The following is an 18,767-nucleotide window of genomic DNA, read 5'->3' as shown; positions in this document are numbered from 1 at the left end:
TCTAAGAAAAGAGAAACATCCAATCTCCAATGTACGTTACTCTCCTTTGACCATCAAGCATATAATCACTGAATGAATGTCAACGGCGAAAGTACCACAGTATTCCTAATGAGCTCCAAAAGGCACCGAACTCTCCTTCACTATACTCCAAATTATTAAGCTCTTTAAAATTCTTGTTTGTATTGTCTTTTCACAGGTTCTACATTCAATGCAAGTCTCTTGTTTATGTTATTTAATGTAAGTCGTGAAGTGTACATAGAGGTAAAGCAACTATACTGTAAATACTTTAAATTTTAAAGAAATTCAGTATATATTATGTACGTACATAAAACTACAAACAACTATACTGCCAGCCAAACACTTAGGAAATGTATTTTATATTATGTCCGCCTCCTTGGCTGAAATAGTTTGGTTCAGAGGGTAGTGGTTTCAATTCCCGGTCGGATGGGTCCTGGCTAACTCACAACACAAGCAACAGGGCATCCAGCCATAAAATGCAACCAAGACCACTTGTTTGCCACAGTCTGCACCTGCACAGAGTGTGGGAAAAGCACTAGAAGTGGTATTTTGTAACTTAATTTTGGGTTCATTAAATTCATATTATTTGAATACATCCAAGTGAAACGTGTCTCGTCACCAGGTGGTCCAGCAGTGTTTTCCGATGATGTATGCAACCGAATCACAATTCAATGCACTGCACGAATCACCTGCAAGGCACTTGTCACGACAATATGCGCCAACCTGGATCTTCCAGTCTCCATCAAACACAGATTATAATTTTTCACAGTTAAGTCCTTAAACATTTACCTGCTCCCCATCTCTTGCCCTTAGAGATTCTGCAGTTGGACATCAATTGGTGCTCAAGTCTCCATTCTCCTCTCCCTTACAATAGTGTCTACTTACCACCAGCCACGTTGATGAAGTCCTCGCCGGATGCCTTGTACACTTCGATGTAGCGGTTGCCAATGTGATGCTTATGTCTTTTCAACGCCATATCTCGATGCTCCTGATTTATAAACCTAACCAGAGCCTCTCCGTTGCGGCGCCCCTGAGGACTCAGACACAGTGCCACACCACCTCTGAAAGAAGACCAGACCACTTTGTTTTATAACATCTCTAACATCCAACGAAGTCCACAAGTACTGTATACAAGAGAAATCCTTACTTGGCCACATTCAGCCCTCGGAAAAACTTGGCGATGTCTTGGTCGGAGGACTGCCACGGGAGACCTCGAGCGCGTACGACGCAGTTGTTATCTACCTCCTCATTCTTTGAGCTGAAACATGACATCAGAAAGATCTTTATAGTTTTACTGACAAACCATGTCAGGACATTCACACAGTATGTATATTTACTGTACTCAGTTCACTGCAAAACTCCATTTTTTACCTACTTCCTCTAATAACACAAACTTATATTAAACTTGCAAAACCCTGTACCAAACAGAATGATACCAATTCCACACTGTATGCCACAATAAATGGAACAATAATTTGATTTCATCGATTGCAAATATTTAGGAATTTACAAACACTAAGCCTTTTCAATCGCAAAGTTACCAATGAAGCAGTGGGTTCATCAGTCGTATATTTATTTATTTATTTAATTTTGCATGTTTAAATCAATTTAGGCATAACTCAGAATATAATATATTTCAGCATTTCATGTTGAGAATATTGGACTTGTAACAACACCTTTTGGCCCGGTGACAAAAGCAAAAGGGAAGTGCATTGGTGGTGATGGTTCTTGTTTTAACACTAAAAGCGGTAGACGACGATAGATCGTCAGGTGTGCGCCTATCTCAACCGCCGCTGACGATAGATCGTCAGGTCTACTTTACCGGTAAATACAGCTAGAAGGAGTTGTGAATATTTCCGTTAAATGGCAGCATTCATCAGGCATGTTTCCTCCTTGGGATGTGGAATGTTTCAGTGTTAAACACATCCATTTACGTGTGATATCTCTGAAACAAATGAAAGTCGCAATTCGTACAGCTTTGAAAGTCGTGTTGATTTTGTTGCTCCTTGCTTTCATTGTTTACTGTGTGTTACGCAAGCACGATGCTACATTTTCGGATTTAAATGATGAAGATATTGCAATAGAATGAAATGCATCTGTAAATTCAAGGCCTATTGCAGCAGAATGGATAAGCGTTCTGCCACCTGAGGTAGGTTATGAACACCCACCGGTTAGAGCTCTATCAACTACCGTACTTTTTATTGAATAATTCCTAAAGTATTAACACTATTCACTTAAAATTTGCATGCCTATCATCAGAATTAATTTCTCTACAAAATTTATATTTTAAAAAGTTTCCGAAAAACGTATTAGTCAATTGTATTTGATGTGTAAGTAAAAAATATTTTAGATTTTTTTAGTGGGCAATTAAACGGGCAGGAAATTTTTAAAAAAATATTATACTGAGGGTAAATGCAAACCACTTTTCAAATTTTGCAGTCCATGCTGAATGTTTTGGCGTATTATATGTGCACATGCACATTCTGTGAACAATACACATTTCAGAGTGACATACATCAGGTACTGCAAATGTGTGGTGCACACCCACCAGTTAGAGCTATTTCAACTACCGCTTCGAGGGTTAAGAAGAAGTACAACTAGGCAACCATCCATTAAGGAGGGGGAGTGCATTATTCCTCATTTCTCTAGTATGTGCAATCAGTCACTCTTTATGACAGCTGGTGGTGGATCTGTTTAGGTTGAAACCAGCCTAGAGTGGTAGTGACTATTGTTTTAAGAGGAAACTAGCTGATGTACCCGTGCTTCACTACGGAATTCTAGTGTACACGTTGTGAGCAAGACTGTAATAAATTGCGCATCTCTTAATGTTACCCTAGAAACGTGACGGGGAAGTCACCAAACATCTTTTCTCACATGAAGACTGAGTTAGGGAATTTTCACTGTAATAGTAGACCCGTTTGCATGCCATCAGTCAATATCAGGTTGGGGATTTTTCATTATAATGGTAGACACTCGCTCTTAACCTGCCTTTTTATATCCTCAAAGACTGTCTTAGTGGTTTTCCCAACTGAAGTGAACATACATTACAATGACGTCAGTAGGAACGGTGCGATTAAAATCAATGCTTCCATATGAAATACTCGATCAAATGAAACACTACACATTTTCTCACTTTTAATGAACAGGACTACACTGCCAATCTAACAGTCCAAAGTTCCAGAGCTGGAATGACCAAGCCGCAGACAGCTGTGATTCGTGAACACTCTTCGTCCTGTTTTGGCGGGGAGAGGGTTGAATAGTGGAGACTCCCAGGGCAAAAACTATGCCCTTTTACTAATCTGTTTCCTAGGAGTACCCGATGAGTCAGAAAATATCAATTCACTACACTAGCAATGGAAATTTCTATCTGACTTAGAGGCAAATTTTTCCTCACTGATAATTTGGAATAAAATGAATGTAGAATTTAATAAAAGTGAAGAGGGAGAAGCTTTTCTTAAGAAACGACTCTTTTCAGGGTTGAATTTTGAGTTATTTAGTGAACTGTGGTGCTATTATTTGGAGGCCTAAATTGTTGTTCTAGACCAGGTCATACTACTACTACTACTACTACTACTACTACTACTATTACTAAGTCAGCCTCTGTGTGTTATGTACCAGCTGTATCAGAAAATGTATGAACCAGAGGAATGGCATGCTAAAGAAGAAAGTTTTCTAACTCCCCAGCTATTTCCTGCCAATATTCAGTCAGGCTATAATACTCGGTACGCAGCAGTAATCCCATCTATCGGAATTGAGAGGCAGCATAAGAGATAAATAAAATCACAACAAACAATGGTCAATATAATGTTATTGTTGATCAATATTACGTGCTTTCGATATTGTACGCCTTCACATTTAGTTTTCTTCCAATTCTGAAATACCACTCATCACAGTCGGTACGGTAAAACTGAATAAAACATAAATTATCGGAAATTGTAACTTTTGTTATGTAGTACTTTTCAATAGAACCAAAAACATAGTATTTAAAAATGAAAATTCAAGCACCTTCCCCTAAACTACAATTTCATCAAGGGTGAATAAAATTGTTTATAGCTTTGACTGTATTTTCTTATTCCCCGACTCTATATACCGATTTTCATTAAATTCTGATAACCCATTTTCTCGTGGCTCGGCGTTGATACGGACTTAGCAACCAAAATACAAATTCATGAATATCTGTGTTATCATAGCCGGTACGGTAAAAATGTATAAGACATAAATGGTTGGAAATTTAATTCCATATAACTTTAGTTATGTAGTATTTATCGATACGACCACTAATGATTTAAATACTTGAGAATAAAATTTTACATCTACCACTAAACTACCATTTCACTCAGCGTGAATTAAATTATTTATAGCCTGGATTTTAGTGGCTCATTCTCTGACTTTGCATACCAATTTTCAATGAGATAGGACCACTAATAACATAAATATTTGAAAATAAAATTTTAGTCCTTCACCTGAAGTACCATTTCAATCTAAGTTAATAAAATTATTTATAGCCTAGATTGTAGCGACTTATTCCCCGACTTTGCATACCGATTTTCATTAAGTTCCCTTTAGCCGTTTTCTAGTGATGCGTGTACATACATACATACATACATACATACATACATACATACATACATACATACAGGCATTACGGAAAAGTAAAAAGTGCATTTCCTTGTTACTGTGGACATGACCGATACAGAAATACCATTCTTTTCAAATTCTGAGCAATGTACAGACAAAACTCTTATTTTATATATATAGATACAACCAGGGCAACCATCATCTTCACTCATTAGAAGGGAAAAATGGAGGAGGTCCGACACTTCGAAAAATGAAGGTGTGAGCAAAAGAAAGACAAGAGAAAGTCGAGCCAAACTCGCTAGTTGGGAGCCCCTGTAACGACAGGCAGAGAATACCGGGGATGTATTCCACTGGGGACAAGACTGTTCCATTTTACTCTCAGCCTACTAGATGGCAGCAGAATAAAGCGAATCTATCTTGGACAGCTATGGCTGAGCTTTTTAATGAATTTTGTTAGCTAAACACCCAATACGTCACCAGAGATACATCGTACGACATGAAGGGTTTGAATGTGCTAGCTTGGGATCTGGAGGCTGATATTCTAGTACAGGATTCTTTGGCACACCCATTACCATTATCATGCCTTCATGAGCTGAGATGATATCTTGTCCGCCGATAATTAAGCATTTTACTGACCAATTACCAGTCCTACTTTACGGTGTCATCAATGAACACATCACCATGTCGGTCAACCTCGTACAAACTAAATGCAATGAAATTAGTGCAGGTTCAAATCCCACAATCCTCAAGCACCCCAATGCCACAGTGGTGCAGTATTGCAATCAAATGCAACAAAATAATTTATGTGCAATAAAATACAAAAATGAGTCAATGGAAAGATTATGTATTCTTTATCTTAGAAAATGTTAAAATACTACATAATCACATCTTAGTTCCCACCCGCCATACTGAAGTAAATTAAAATAATGCTATAGTCCGCCTGCTTCGGTGAATGGTCAACATACTTTCCTTCGGCTCCGGGTTGAACTGTATGGACTGAGTGTTTGTGTTCGTTTTTCACTTCATATTCACACTACCAACCACCACAGAAAGACATTCCTCCATGCAGGGTTGGCGTCAGGAAGGGACCCAGCCGTAAAACCGGGGGAGATCCACATGTGCGGTACGGTTAGCACCCGCCACCCCACCAGTGTGGGAAAAGCAGTAAAAGAAGAAACTAAAATAAAATTAAAGTTAATCAGGAACCAACATGTGATGAATGTCAAATTAATTTACAATGTCCAGGTCCAGACTCGGTATCATCCGAAACTACACTGTCACTTTTAACACTTTCGCAATTACTGGAATATTGTGCGACATGATTATACTGTGAACTTGTGTCCTCTTCCTTAATTGTTAAAGAAATTCCTTAAGGGGGGACCTACACCTTATAAGGATAAAAATTTGTCATTTTTCAATTTTTTTCTTTTTTTCTTCTTCTAAGTTTATTGATCCTTCCTCTACAAATCACTGCAACAATTTCTTTGATATGTATCATACTTTTGAAGTTATGACCAAAAATGTGCAGGACTGTCACCGACTTTTTCCTACACATTGGTAACTTTGTTACTCGTTTCCTGAAACTTCGAATTTTCAAATCCGTTTCCTAAGTAACTGCCAGAGTTTTCAAGATAATTTAGTGAAATTTAGTATACATGCGTATCTTATAGGGAAGAACAATATGACCTAGAACTGTTGCTGTACATGTCATAGTTTCGGTTTTTTAAAAATTAATTGTGAAAAACTTGCGAATAAAAGCTTTTTAAAAAAAAATATTTTTTATTTATAGATTCCAATGATTTTAGGTCAATCTCTAGCTACTGCATTAGTAAATACAATGAAAAAAGAAATTTTGAAAAACAATGATATTTGTGTAAAATATTAGGGAAACTGTGGAACAGTGCACAATATGCAGCCACCATTTTAAATGCCTAATTTCATGGAATGCGTTTGCCATATGACTTGTAAATACACGAACATATTGGCAAAGCATAGTGTGATTGGCAGACCAAATTAAAATTGCTGAGGAATAAGAAAGTGAAATATACATGATGTTTGGTTGTTATACGTGTAGGTCCCCCCTTAATGTCATGACCTAGTATTTATGGTCTGTAGAGTTTTTCTGGCATTAACGAAGAAATAAGAGTGCTAATTATCTATGGACTATGTCTGTGTTCGTTATTTGCTCTTGAAATTTTCAGTGAATAATCCGACTGAAATTTCTGAACTGTGTGCGTCTAGATTCCTGGACATCTTCAGACAATTGACTGACTAGTGGTAAACATTGCTTTACTAGTGATGGCTCACGGATCAAACTTCATGAACACTTATACTGCCATTGGGCACTAGTTATACAAAGATACGTACGTATAACTCAGCCGTTTCTTTGCAGTAATTCTCCAGTGCAAGTTCTTGAAATGTCATAACAGAGGAAATAGGGCACATTATGAGAGACAATCCCTTTATTAACTCTTTGCGACATCATCATCATGAATTCCTTCCAGCGAGCCGGATACAGCAGTAGTGCAGAATGGATATATCAGGGCAAGAACAGCGTGGGAAACGGTTTGGGACACGAGAGGACATTGACAAAGCTGGGAAACATGGGATTGTAAAATTCACACATGGTGATGGGACTACTCCTGCATCACTGGCAACGAGTTGTGGACAATCCTTTCAGGCTTTACCGTAAAGGTTGCTGTACTCTCGGTGAAAGAACATTTTGTAGCACAAGGATTTCCTGGCTGACAATTTTGTCGCTTTATATCCTACAACTGGTAAGACTACTTGGCATTTTTCATACATTCTCCTGCACCCGCTGCCATCTGTATATTTCCACTTGTCTAATACAAGAAAAATGGCACCTGTAGTTGGATGTGTGTGAAAGTGCTCCATATGTCACCTACAGAGTATCAAGATATACCTTGAGTGGGATCCACTACATTTATAAATATATATATTTCATTTTTAGTGCACCAAACATGACCCTCAAAGCTGTGAATGAGAAGATTAATGAAGTTGAAAGACGTATGTCTGAATTCTAAGGGCGCCTGGATGAAGCTCTAACTGCTACTGTTAACAATGCCACTAATCCCAAAGAGTTGCTACGTGTGCTTAAATGCAACTTCCGTGACTTTCGAGAATCGACTTCAGCGGAAATATCCAATTTGAAGAGAAATATAAGTGAAATTGAACAGCGTCTTGAGTTACAAGAAGCATTGACAGATGAAACAGCCCAATAACTGTTGCATAGTGTTAATGAAACTGCTGATGAAGATGTGTACAGCAAGGCCTTGGATACCACCATAGATAAACTACAGATTGACCCAAACATTGACTGCATTGATCAACGTCACAGATTAGGGCGACAACAGAGATCGACTGCTGATGTGGTGACCTCACGAAACAGACCAATTATTATAAAATTTCTTACACATCAGCAACGAGATAGTGTGGTGTGCTAAGTAGCTGCTAAAAGGCACTAAAGTTCTTATAACTGACAGCTACAAGGAAGGAGATGTTCCTCACAGCCAATGGAAAGAAGATGCACTTAAACACTGTTGCAAAATTAGATTAGACAGTTAGGCAAAATTCGCACTAGGAAATAATGATTGCTATGGTATAGCATTCTATATTTTATGTTAGTTATGGTTAGTGAGTGTGTGTGTGTGTTTGTGTGAATCAGCTGGAAGTTATATTTTATGCTATGTCAAGGTAATCCGCTATCTGTTTATTCTCAACTTCTGTCCGAGGATTTAAGTATAACAATGTCAATCACTTCTGTTGCGACCATAGATTTGGACACAGACACCACCCCTCCTTCCTCCTACTAGTTGTACTCCTCTTACCACTCCCTTTTCGCAGATTCCCTCTCCAGATCTTTCTGTCTGTAGTATTTTAGAAACAGAAGTGAAAGCATTTTCACGCGCTTTGTTGTGTGCTCGTGTTAACAGTCAATCTATTGTAGCTCACCATAATGAACTGAAAGCCATATTTGAAGAGTTTATTTCGTATAATTGCTGTAAGTGAGAGTTGGCTATGTAGTTAAATTCCTTCCAGTATGGCTGAAATACAAGGGTATCGTATTCATCGATTTGATAGGACGATCAGACATGGAGGTGGTGTTGCGTTGTTTTGTAAGCTTAATCTCAGGAGTACAGTGGTAAAAATTCCTACCCCTACTACAAATCCTGTACCTGAATTTATGTTTGTTGAAATTATTATAGACACTGTTAAAGTACTCATTGGGGTATACAGGCCTCCCAATGCAGGGGGCATTGGTGAGTTAGAGGACAATTTAATGAGACTTTTACCATCTTATGAGCACGTGATTGTAATGGGAGACTTTAATACAAATGTGTTAACTTGGACTAGTGAAACAATATGTTTTAGAAATATTTGTCTCTCCTGTGACATGACAATATTGCCCTCGGAACCAACTAACCACGTTCATACTTCCATCGTCTCATCTGATACACTCATTGACCTCATGATAACCAATAATCCACACAAGGTTCTTAAACACTGTCAAATACCTGTTCCTGAAATATCAACTCATGACCTTATATACTTAGCGTATTCGCTGTATGTTGGGTATTCAGCCCGAAGGCCGGTTTGATCCTCTGCAGCTCCGCCAACAGCTGTCAAATAGCATAGGCATCGCTGAAGAGGCGTACTAGGGAAATGAGGAGTGAGGTAGCTTCCCGTTGCTATGCTAAGAGTTCCTAAATATAGGTCAAAATACGTGACTTTTAGAGACTTTAAAAATATAGATTTCCAACACCTAAAACAAGACGCATGTAAATGTCCGTGGGATGACATAATACTAATGAATGATATAGATGAAAAACTGGAAAATATTAATTCTCACATTCATGGACTTTACAATAAGCAGGACCCTAAGCGCTGTGTGAAAGTAACACGCCCGCCCTGTCCGTGGCTGACAACTGAAATCAAATCTCTGATGGCTCAGCATGATTAGTTATATAGACGTTGCAGAGGAAATTTATCAGCTGACATCTGAACAATACAGAGTACTGCAAAATCGAATTAAACAAATTATCCGCAATAAGAAATTTGATTATTTCCAGCGTCTATCCAATAATATGAACGCTGGTAGTACTTCGTGACAACTTCGTTAATTAGGTATTGGAAGGCCTCCTGTGAACCATGCTAAACCAGAAATACCATTAGACGAGTTTAATAGACACTTTTCAACGGTTGATTTTACTCCTGAACACGATACAGTGCAGGCCACCATCAAGTCTATAGTACGACTACAATAATCCGATCGCCCATGTTTCGAATTTCGAACTGCTTCAGAGTCTGAAGTGAGACAAGAACTGATTTCAATTAAATCCCATACAACGGGGGCTGATGAAATCCCTATCTTCTTTATTACTAACATTATGGATATTATATTGCCAATTATTACCGACGTATTTAATGCACACCTCTCCCGTGGTTATTTTCTGAAGAAGTGGAAAGATGTACACGTTCTCCTGGTTCCAAAAAGGTTGCCAGCTGATAAAGCATCTAAATTTTGTTTTCTATGCATTATTTCAGCACTGTCTAAACCTCTATAAAAATTGATCTATAACCAAATTGAACAATACCTGGAAAAATATTCTCTGCGTTACCTCTTCCAATCTGGTTTCAAGAAAGGATATAGCACAGGGACGGCACTACTAAGAACTACAGACGACGTTAGATGAGCTATAGATGAGCAGAAAGTGACTATACTTATTTTACTCGACTTCAGTAGTGCATTTGGCACAGTAAATATTGGCATCATATTAGCAAAACAACAAAGATTTAATCCGAGTCCCTCTGCTGTTCAGCTCTTTGCTTCATACGTCACCAATTGGCGACAACACGTTGTCATAAACGGTATGACCACGGACTGGAAGACGAAGCAAACAGGTGTCCCACAGGGATCTGTGCTAGGACCTCTTCTGTTTACTCTCTATATCATGAAAATCTCTTCTCATTTCAGCAATTGTAAGTATAGTTTATATGCAGATCTAAAAATACTGTATATTATCACTGTAAAGCTGTTGATATTGAGTTTGGAATTCATCAGATGAATTCTATTTTAAATCTGATTAGCTCCTATTCTAATAAGACCTGTTTATTAATTAATCCTAAAAAGACCCAAGCTATTATAATACAGCAACAAAGACAGCTAAATATCATTAATAAGAAGTTATTGCCTTCACTTTTGCTTTGTGGTGTAGCTATACCATTTCAGAAGTCCGAAAAAAATCTTGGAATTATCATAAGTGACCACTGATCTCTATACCTGGATGGCTGGTAGCTTGGGTAGCAGTAAGCCGAATAGAAGATGACTGGCGCAGTAAGATGGCAGTGAGCGCACGGTGCAGTAGACCACGAGGAGCGCGCTTGCTTTGTTTATGCTTAGTTCAGTGACGCCAGGCCTCTTGATTGTAGTTCCACGAGTGTTCTGTGCTTTGTTATTGCAAAGTAAATAGTAGTGTATTTTACGAATTTAGGTTCGTTGCCTTGTAGTATACTTGTGGATTACAAGATTCAATTTAAATATGTATGTGTTTATCTGAGTCCGCCTCTGTGGTGTAGTGGTTAGCGTGATTAGCTGCCACCCCCGGAGGCCCGGGTTCGATTCCCGGCTCTGCCACGAAATTTGAAAAGTGGTATGAGGGCTGGAACGGGGTCCACTCAGCCTCGGGAGGTCAACTGAGTAGAGGTGGGTTCGATTCCCACCTCAGCCATCCTGGACGTGATTTTCCGTGGTTTCCCACTTCTCCTCCAGGCGAATGCCGGGATGGTACCTAACATAAGGCCACGGCCGCTTCCTTCCCTCTTCCTTGCCTATCCCTTCCAATCTTCTCATCCCTTCACAAGGCCCCTGTTCAGCATAGCAGGTGAGGCCGCCTGGGCGAGGTACTGGTCATTCTCCCCAGTTGTATCCCCGATCAAGAGTCTGAAGCTCCAGGACACTGCCCTTGAGGCGGTAGAGGTGGGATCCCTCGCTGCGTCCGAGGGAAAAAGCCGACAGATGATGATGATGTGTTTATCTGAAATATGAATGAAGAAACATTCTACGGGGTATTAACATACCGCAGTGTTCAGCTTATGGATGTACAAACAGAACCGATCAGTAGAAGGAGAAATCATTTCATCGGGGAGTTTTATACTGTACATAAGAATCTTCCTAGGGTAGTGTTTTGAGTTTTAGGTTTATTGTATCTTATTTCGCATATTCCGGGAGCAAAATGGCAATTAATTTTTGTAGGTTTCCTTTCTCGAGACCCGAACATCTAAGATCATCGATTAGGAGTATCAGGCGGGAGAATTGGGAGCCTTCTAAAACAGCTGTTCTCTGCTCGGATCACTTAGAGGAAGACTGTTTTGATAGAAATGGACAAACTGTACACCTTAGAAGTGATGTACAGCCAACTGTTTTCAATTTTACTGAACATTAACTGCAAGTAAAAATTTACTTATATTTTTTTATTTCTCGTAATTAAACTGACGGTTTCGATGAAATAATTGACTTGACCTTATAACAATCTTAAAAAATGAAGTCTGGGGGAATTCTAGACCTTATTTACATCAGTAATAATTATGGGTGGGAGAAGGGAAAGTGTAGTGGGTGTTTGGGGCTATCCCATTATACAATTCGTGGTATTTGGGACTCTTAACTGGTGTTACTTATATCTGATGATGACTATCAATATCGCTTTGCTAGCTGAATTTAATTAAAGAGGTCTGTAATAGTAAATTAAGCTGCAGGTAATGTGATATATTGACAAGTTCTGAATATTTGCTGGTTTTATAAATGTGTACATTTGCTTCAATGATATTTTAATTTGATAATATGCGCGTTATTTCATGGAAACAGGAAACAGAAATTCATTATCAAGCACCGATTACGAATGTCGAATCTAGGCCTGTATAGTGAGCTACGTTTATAGGTACATCATTTTAAGAATGCATAATTTCATGGCATACATGTATACAATTTACAACAATGTTTCCAGAAACTGGTTTTCACTTGTATTGTGTTACCGATCGCTAATTGCATGTATTCAGCACCTAAGTTAATATTAATATTAATATTATACACTCATGTTTATTGCTATCCCGGGGATTTAGTGACCTCGGAATGACGTGTCAGTGATCCCAATGTCCTTATGCTTTGAGTGAACATGTCTCTATATTTTTAATTATCCCAATGCGCCATTAATTGCGACTTAAAATTGACTATATTGCTTCCCCATAAGGAGAGCTCTAGGTTGGGTACGCCAACATGGCGAACCGCGCGCTCAACTTGGCGTACTTTCTCCTGCAGCGGAGACCTGCCATCAGCGATCCATGTATAGAGATCAGTGTAAGTGACACACTAGACTGGAGTGAGCACATAACATGCATCTGTAGGAAAATTCATTTGTCACTTCACCCTCTCAAACTTGCCAATCACTTCTTCCACTAAGCATGAAAATCAAACTTATCCAGACCCTCGTATTTCCCATACCGGTACTTAATCATTGTGATAATGTAATGATAGATGCCACCATGGAACAAACATTAAAATTACAGAGAGCAATGAATTCATGCATTAGGTTTATAGTTTCAATTAAATTTTCAACTGATATCTCCCCCTATTATAAAATTCTCTCCTGGTTAAAAATCAATAAACAACGATATCTTCACATTGCAACTCTCGTATTTTGTCGGTTGAATGAATCTAAACCCCAGTATTTATCCTCAAAGTTTAATTTACTCTCCTCCTCTCAAGAACATAACACACGATCGACTACTACACTTTCAATTCCTGTGCATCGCTCATCAACATTTAACCGCTCCTTTGAAGTGTCTGGTGCAAGGCTATGGAATTCTCTTCCAAGTCAGTGTCAGCAATTGCACTTCTTTAGCTTCTTTCAAGCAGTCTTGCCGAGATTACCTATTACCTATTGTATGAATGGAAGAATGAATGAGGTTAGGATTTATATTTTGTTATATTATTTCATTATTCTGTTTTATGAAGTTTATTTTAGATAATAGTGGTTAAGTGTAGGAGAGGGCCGTGAGCCTTAACTTCGCCACAAATGCAGGCAATAAATAAATAAATAAATAAATAAATAAATAAATAAATAAATAAATAAATAAATAAATAGCAGATCCCACATCGGTGCCCTAATCCTCATACATATTCATTGAATTACTCAACTCTATTCCTTCCTCTACTCGTACAATACTTCTACCGTGTCATTCTTACTTCCACCCTGTTTTTCTGAATGGACCTCCCTTGTAAACAAACCTTCTAACTTATATAGCGTTGCAGTTCAAGTAAAGGCCTTCTCCTACCTACCTACCAGTACCCTTCAAATCCCCGGTCACCTTCCAGTCTACATGGTATTTCTGCAATTACTTTTTATGTACCCCTCAATCACTCACAAGTGTACATAAGTTATTTTTTTAAGATCAGGCAAGTGTAGAATGGATTCCACACAATAACTCACCAATTCAAAACCAGGGCACAACATCTTATGATATATGGACGCAAGTGTCACCAAGCTTTCCTCCGGAGATTGATTTAACGTGTGTTCTCTTATCTCAAGACCTGTTGTAATGTTTTTAATACATTGTACAATATTTGTGGCACATGAACATGCCTTCTGGCAGAGATCAATTCTAATGTGTTACTGTTTAGATGTCTTTGTTTCATGGTTTTAATGTTTTTAGTCGTGCCAGTTTTTTTAAATCTTACAATACTTCCACCGTGTCATTCTTACTTTCACCCTGTTTTTCTGAATGGACCTCCCTTCTAAACAAACCTTCTAACTTATATAGCTGATGATGGCCCAAGCAGCCAAAACCGGTCCGATGTACTACTTATATCACAATGTAACAGATTTTTGGCCAAATATAGTTACATGTTTTATTAGTGTAGTATCAGATAGGTGGACCCATTTTATCTACTAGTTGTGACTGATAGCATTGTGAATGATCAAATACAAAGAGACCTGAAGGTCAACCTGACCATGCAAGGCTGATGTGGCTAGGACACGTTAAGCGGATAGTGGAGACTAACACCAAGGAAGTATCTCATGCTGTGTCCATGTACCATGAGTGTCATGCTTTTCAGGACATATGGCCAATGTATGGTAGCGCCCCAACCCTCGTATTTACCAGATATTCTCACATGTGCACGTAAGGTATTCTCATGGAACTGAAGCGTTTATCGCTGAGACAGACTGGGAGTATTCATACTGTAAGCTGCGAGAAAGTTAAGATGAGAAACAAGAAAATACAGGATAAGAGGCAACTTGATGTTTTTGGGGTGTACAGACCTAGAAAGAACGAGCTCAATAGCTGCAGTCGCTTAAGTGCGGCCAGTATCCAGTAATCGGGAGATAGTGGGTTTGAACCCCACTGTTGGCAGCCCTGTACCTTCATTAAGGCCACGGCCGCTTCCTTCCCATTCCTAGTCCTTTCCTATCCCATCGACGCCATAACACAAATCTGTGTCGGCGAGACGTAAAGCAAAAAAAGAAAGACCTAGAAAGGATGGTGCTGACTCTGATGCGGAATTATTTGATAACATAATTACAACAACACAGAAAGGAATGCAATTGCAGCGGGTGGTCTCATTTGACCACATGTCAATTGAGAAGATAATTGAAGATAACAAATGGTAAAAAATCTTTAAAAGACAATTGAGTCAAAAAGAGGTGGAACCAACTGGATGGAAGAATATTCTGGAATTGGTCCTAGTAAAATCAGATGCGCTCTATAGAGAAACTTAAGTCATAGATCATATAAGTAATCACGAAGCTGCTTTTGTCGTAGTTAATAATCAATGAGACACAAAGGAAGGTTGTAAAAGTTGCTATAAGGCAGTACAGTAGCATTAAAGAGATGGGCATTAAGGAGTTTCTAAAAAGTAATTATGATCAGTGGAAACTGGTAAACAAAAATGTAAACAGCCTACAGAACGGGTTTAAAGCAATATTGTTGTGAAGTGTGAAAACAGGTATCTACCTTGAAAGATGGTAAGGAATGGTAAAGGCCCACTATAATATACACAGAAATAAAGAGACTGAGATAGAGGTCCAGGTTGGAAAGAAATAGAGACAGCAACGTTTGTGGACGTATTGAAGGCACTTGCTAGGAAACAATCTCCAGTCATATGAATTTAAAAAAAGAAGGGTATGTATAGGTACTTTAAGGCAGAACAGAAACAGGTTCCACACATGTTTCAGGAATTATTCATGAACAAAGGGGATTTACAGAAGGTAGAAGTATTTTTTTTTTTTTTTGCTAATTGTTTAACGTTGCACCGACACAGATAGGTCTTACAGCGACGATGGGACATGAAAGGGCTAGGAGTGGGAAGGAAGCGGCCGTGGCCTTGAGTAAGGTACAGCCCCAGCATCTGCCTGGTGTGAAAATGGGAAACCACGGAAAACCATTTTCAGGGCTGCCGACAGTGGGGTTCGAACCTACTATCTCCCGAATACTGGATACTAGCCGCACTTAAGCGACTGCAGCTATCGAGTTTAGAGGTATTCAGTCAGCCGTGTGAAAAGATTGTTGGAATTAAGGATGATGTACACAGAGATGGTGACTAATACTAATAAAAGTATTGACATTCGCATACAGTAACATTCACAATAAGATATAAAAGCAGCTGGAATTTGTAAGATTTCTGGGCAATGGCTTGGGATATACTACTTGTGACAATAAAGTTTGGTAAATAGTCCTGTACTTAACATAGATGAACAATGCTCAACAGTGACCTTACTGTCCTTCAAAATAGTCCCCTCCCATAACTATGCTGAGATCAGCCATACATGTCCTGGAAACTTTGCAGGAAGGCTTCCTTTGGGATGGTGTTTAAAAGCCTCGTCACGTTTGGTTGGATGTCAGGAATATCGTCAAATCTCTTTCCTTTCAAAGCGAGTTTCAGTCGAGGGAATAGCAAGAAGTCTGGAGGATTGAGATCTGGTGAGTATGGGGGATGTTCAAGTTGCAAAACCCATGAACTGTTTGACGAGCGAGCGTTGTCATGGACAAAAAACCATGAACCTACTGTCGGATTTTTTATTATGGACACTCGAGTTTAGGCTTTAATTACAAACGAACCAATAGGCCTATTGCAATGCGAGTTATACCAGTATTTTCCTTGTTTAATTCTACATTAGCGTATATAAGACACATTGTTTTTGACGTCCATTAAATATTTTTTATTTGTGGTTGTAATAAATATTGCCCGTGTTTTTGGCTTCTTCTCTAGGAAGCGCTCACTTAGGAATATATACAAGGAAAACTACTTGTCTGATGGTAATGAAATTTTTATATGTTATAACCACATGTATTTGTAGTGTAATACTCAAGTTATAATTTTTTTCAATCATCCCGAAAAAAGTTCTTATTTTTCTAAAGCAACTCTTTCTCAGCCCAGGATAAACGTACAACAGCAAAGTTGGGCTTGTTTTGAAGCACTCAGTCATGGTTATCAGAAACTACAACAACTGTAACCGTACAGTTTGGTACCGAATTTATGAAGAGTAATATTGAAAGGAGGTTTTGTGTACGCCGGACCGTGCGATTAACAGCAGGCCGGGTGGTGAAAACGGGCGCAGTGTTGCCGCGTTCAGTAGTAATCACGCGCGCAACGAACACAGTACACTCGCCCCGGGCAGTTGTGGAACGGAATGCCCATGACCTTGGTTTATCCGCAAGCTATTTTCAGTTTCCTATGTTCTGCATGTTGGCCACGTCACTTCAAGATGTCTCCAAGACCGCCGTTATCAGAGGGTGAACTTGCAATGATTTTGAGTGCTATTTGTTTCTTTCAGTGTGAGGGGGAAAAAGTAGGGGACAACAGGTTCCCTGTGTACAAGAAGGTGGCAGATTGTCTTGGTTTATCGCTGTCGTCAGTGAAGAGAGTAGGAGCCGCTTCAAAGGAGAATGATGGAAATACGTCATCCAGGTCAAGAAAGAAGCAGTGTGAGACCGGGGCGTCCGAAAATCCATCTAGATGATTTTACTTTGGGCACAATACGAAGAAATATGCACGATTTTTATATGAATAAGGTATTTCCCACAATTAAAAGCCTCCGCATGAAACTGTTAGAAAATATGCTGGATTTTCCCGATATGTCAATTTCTACGCTTTTGAAAGTAGTTCGAAGCTTGGGATTCCGATTCAAAAAACTAAACAGGAAACCAGTGCTAATGGAATCTGTGACAGTTGCTGCATCCCGACATACCTACCTTAGACGAATTAGAGACTTAAGAGCACAGGGCTACAAGATCTTCTTTATAGACGAGACGTGGTGCGGACAGAACCATACTATGAAATATGGGTGGCAAGAAAACGTGATTGAAGCTTTGGAAAACAACTTTGACAACTATAATCTGTACAGAGGGTACATTCAGCAAATTTATGGATGGCGTGGAGGGTTCAAAACACCGTCTGGAGCTGGGAAACGCATCATAATTTTACACATCGGAAGTGAAGAAGGATTTCGTGACGGTGCAGAACTTTGTTTTATTGGCAAGAAAGGCAGTGGTGATTACCACAATGAGATGAACTCGACTCATTATGAAGAATGGTTCACGAAAGTCCTGAGTTTATTGCCTCAAAAGTCGGCTGTCGTTATAGATCAAGCTCCATATCATACGATGGTCGATCCTTCATCTAAAAACCCGAACATGTCATGGCTGAAACCTGAAATTATATCCTGGATAACATCAAAGAATATTTCACTACCACCTGGAGTTGACGATTATAACAAATTAACGAAATCAGAGCTGATTGTCCTTCCCAGGCCTTATTTTCAAACACCGGTAAAGAAGCTGGAACAACTGACTAAACGACTTCGACCAGATGTACAGCTTGTTTGGTTACCAGTGGCCCATTGCGAGCTTAATCCAATCGAGCTCATTTGGGCTTACGTAAAAGGGAAAATAGCGAAAACAAATATGGCTAACACATTAGAAAATGGTAGAGGTATGGAAGCAATTAACGCTTTATGCAGAAAAGCCTTACGTACCGTCACCCCTGAACTCTGGAAACAATGCATTAAACACGCTAAGAAAATTGAAGACCACTACTGGGAAAAAGATGGACTGTCTGAAAACGTCCCTTATTTCGAGCCAGTCATAATCAACATGAATGA

At 39.0% G+C, this 18,767-nt stretch overlaps 1 protein-coding gene across 2 annotated transcripts in view; it reads right to left on the bottom strand.

The window, feature by feature from the left end:
• The window catches only part of fus (fusilli), a 465,574-nt gene that overhangs the window by 104,734 nt on the left and 342,073 nt on the right, over nt 1-18,767 (bottom strand). For both annotated transcript variants that reach the window (XM_067149673.2, XM_067149674.2), the window contains exons 6-7: nt 1,166-1,276; nt 904-1,079 (exon numbers count right to left, since the gene is read on the bottom strand). In XM_067149673.2, the coding sequence (XP_067005774.1) occupies nt 904-1,079; nt 1,166-1,276 (287 nt within the window). The remainder of the gene's footprint in view (nt 1-903; nt 1,080-1,165; nt 1,277-18,767) is intronic.

Source organism: Anabrus simplex, chromosome 6, assembly GCF_040414725.1.
Source record: "Anabrus simplex isolate iqAnaSimp1 chromosome 6, ASM4041472v1, whole genome shotgun sequence".
Taxonomy (NCBI): domain Eukaryota; kingdom Metazoa; phylum Arthropoda; class Insecta; order Orthoptera; family Tettigoniidae; genus Anabrus; species Anabrus simplex.
The sequence above is the reverse complement of the archived record's forward strand: the minus strand, read 5'-3'. Positions and strand labels throughout refer to the sequence as shown.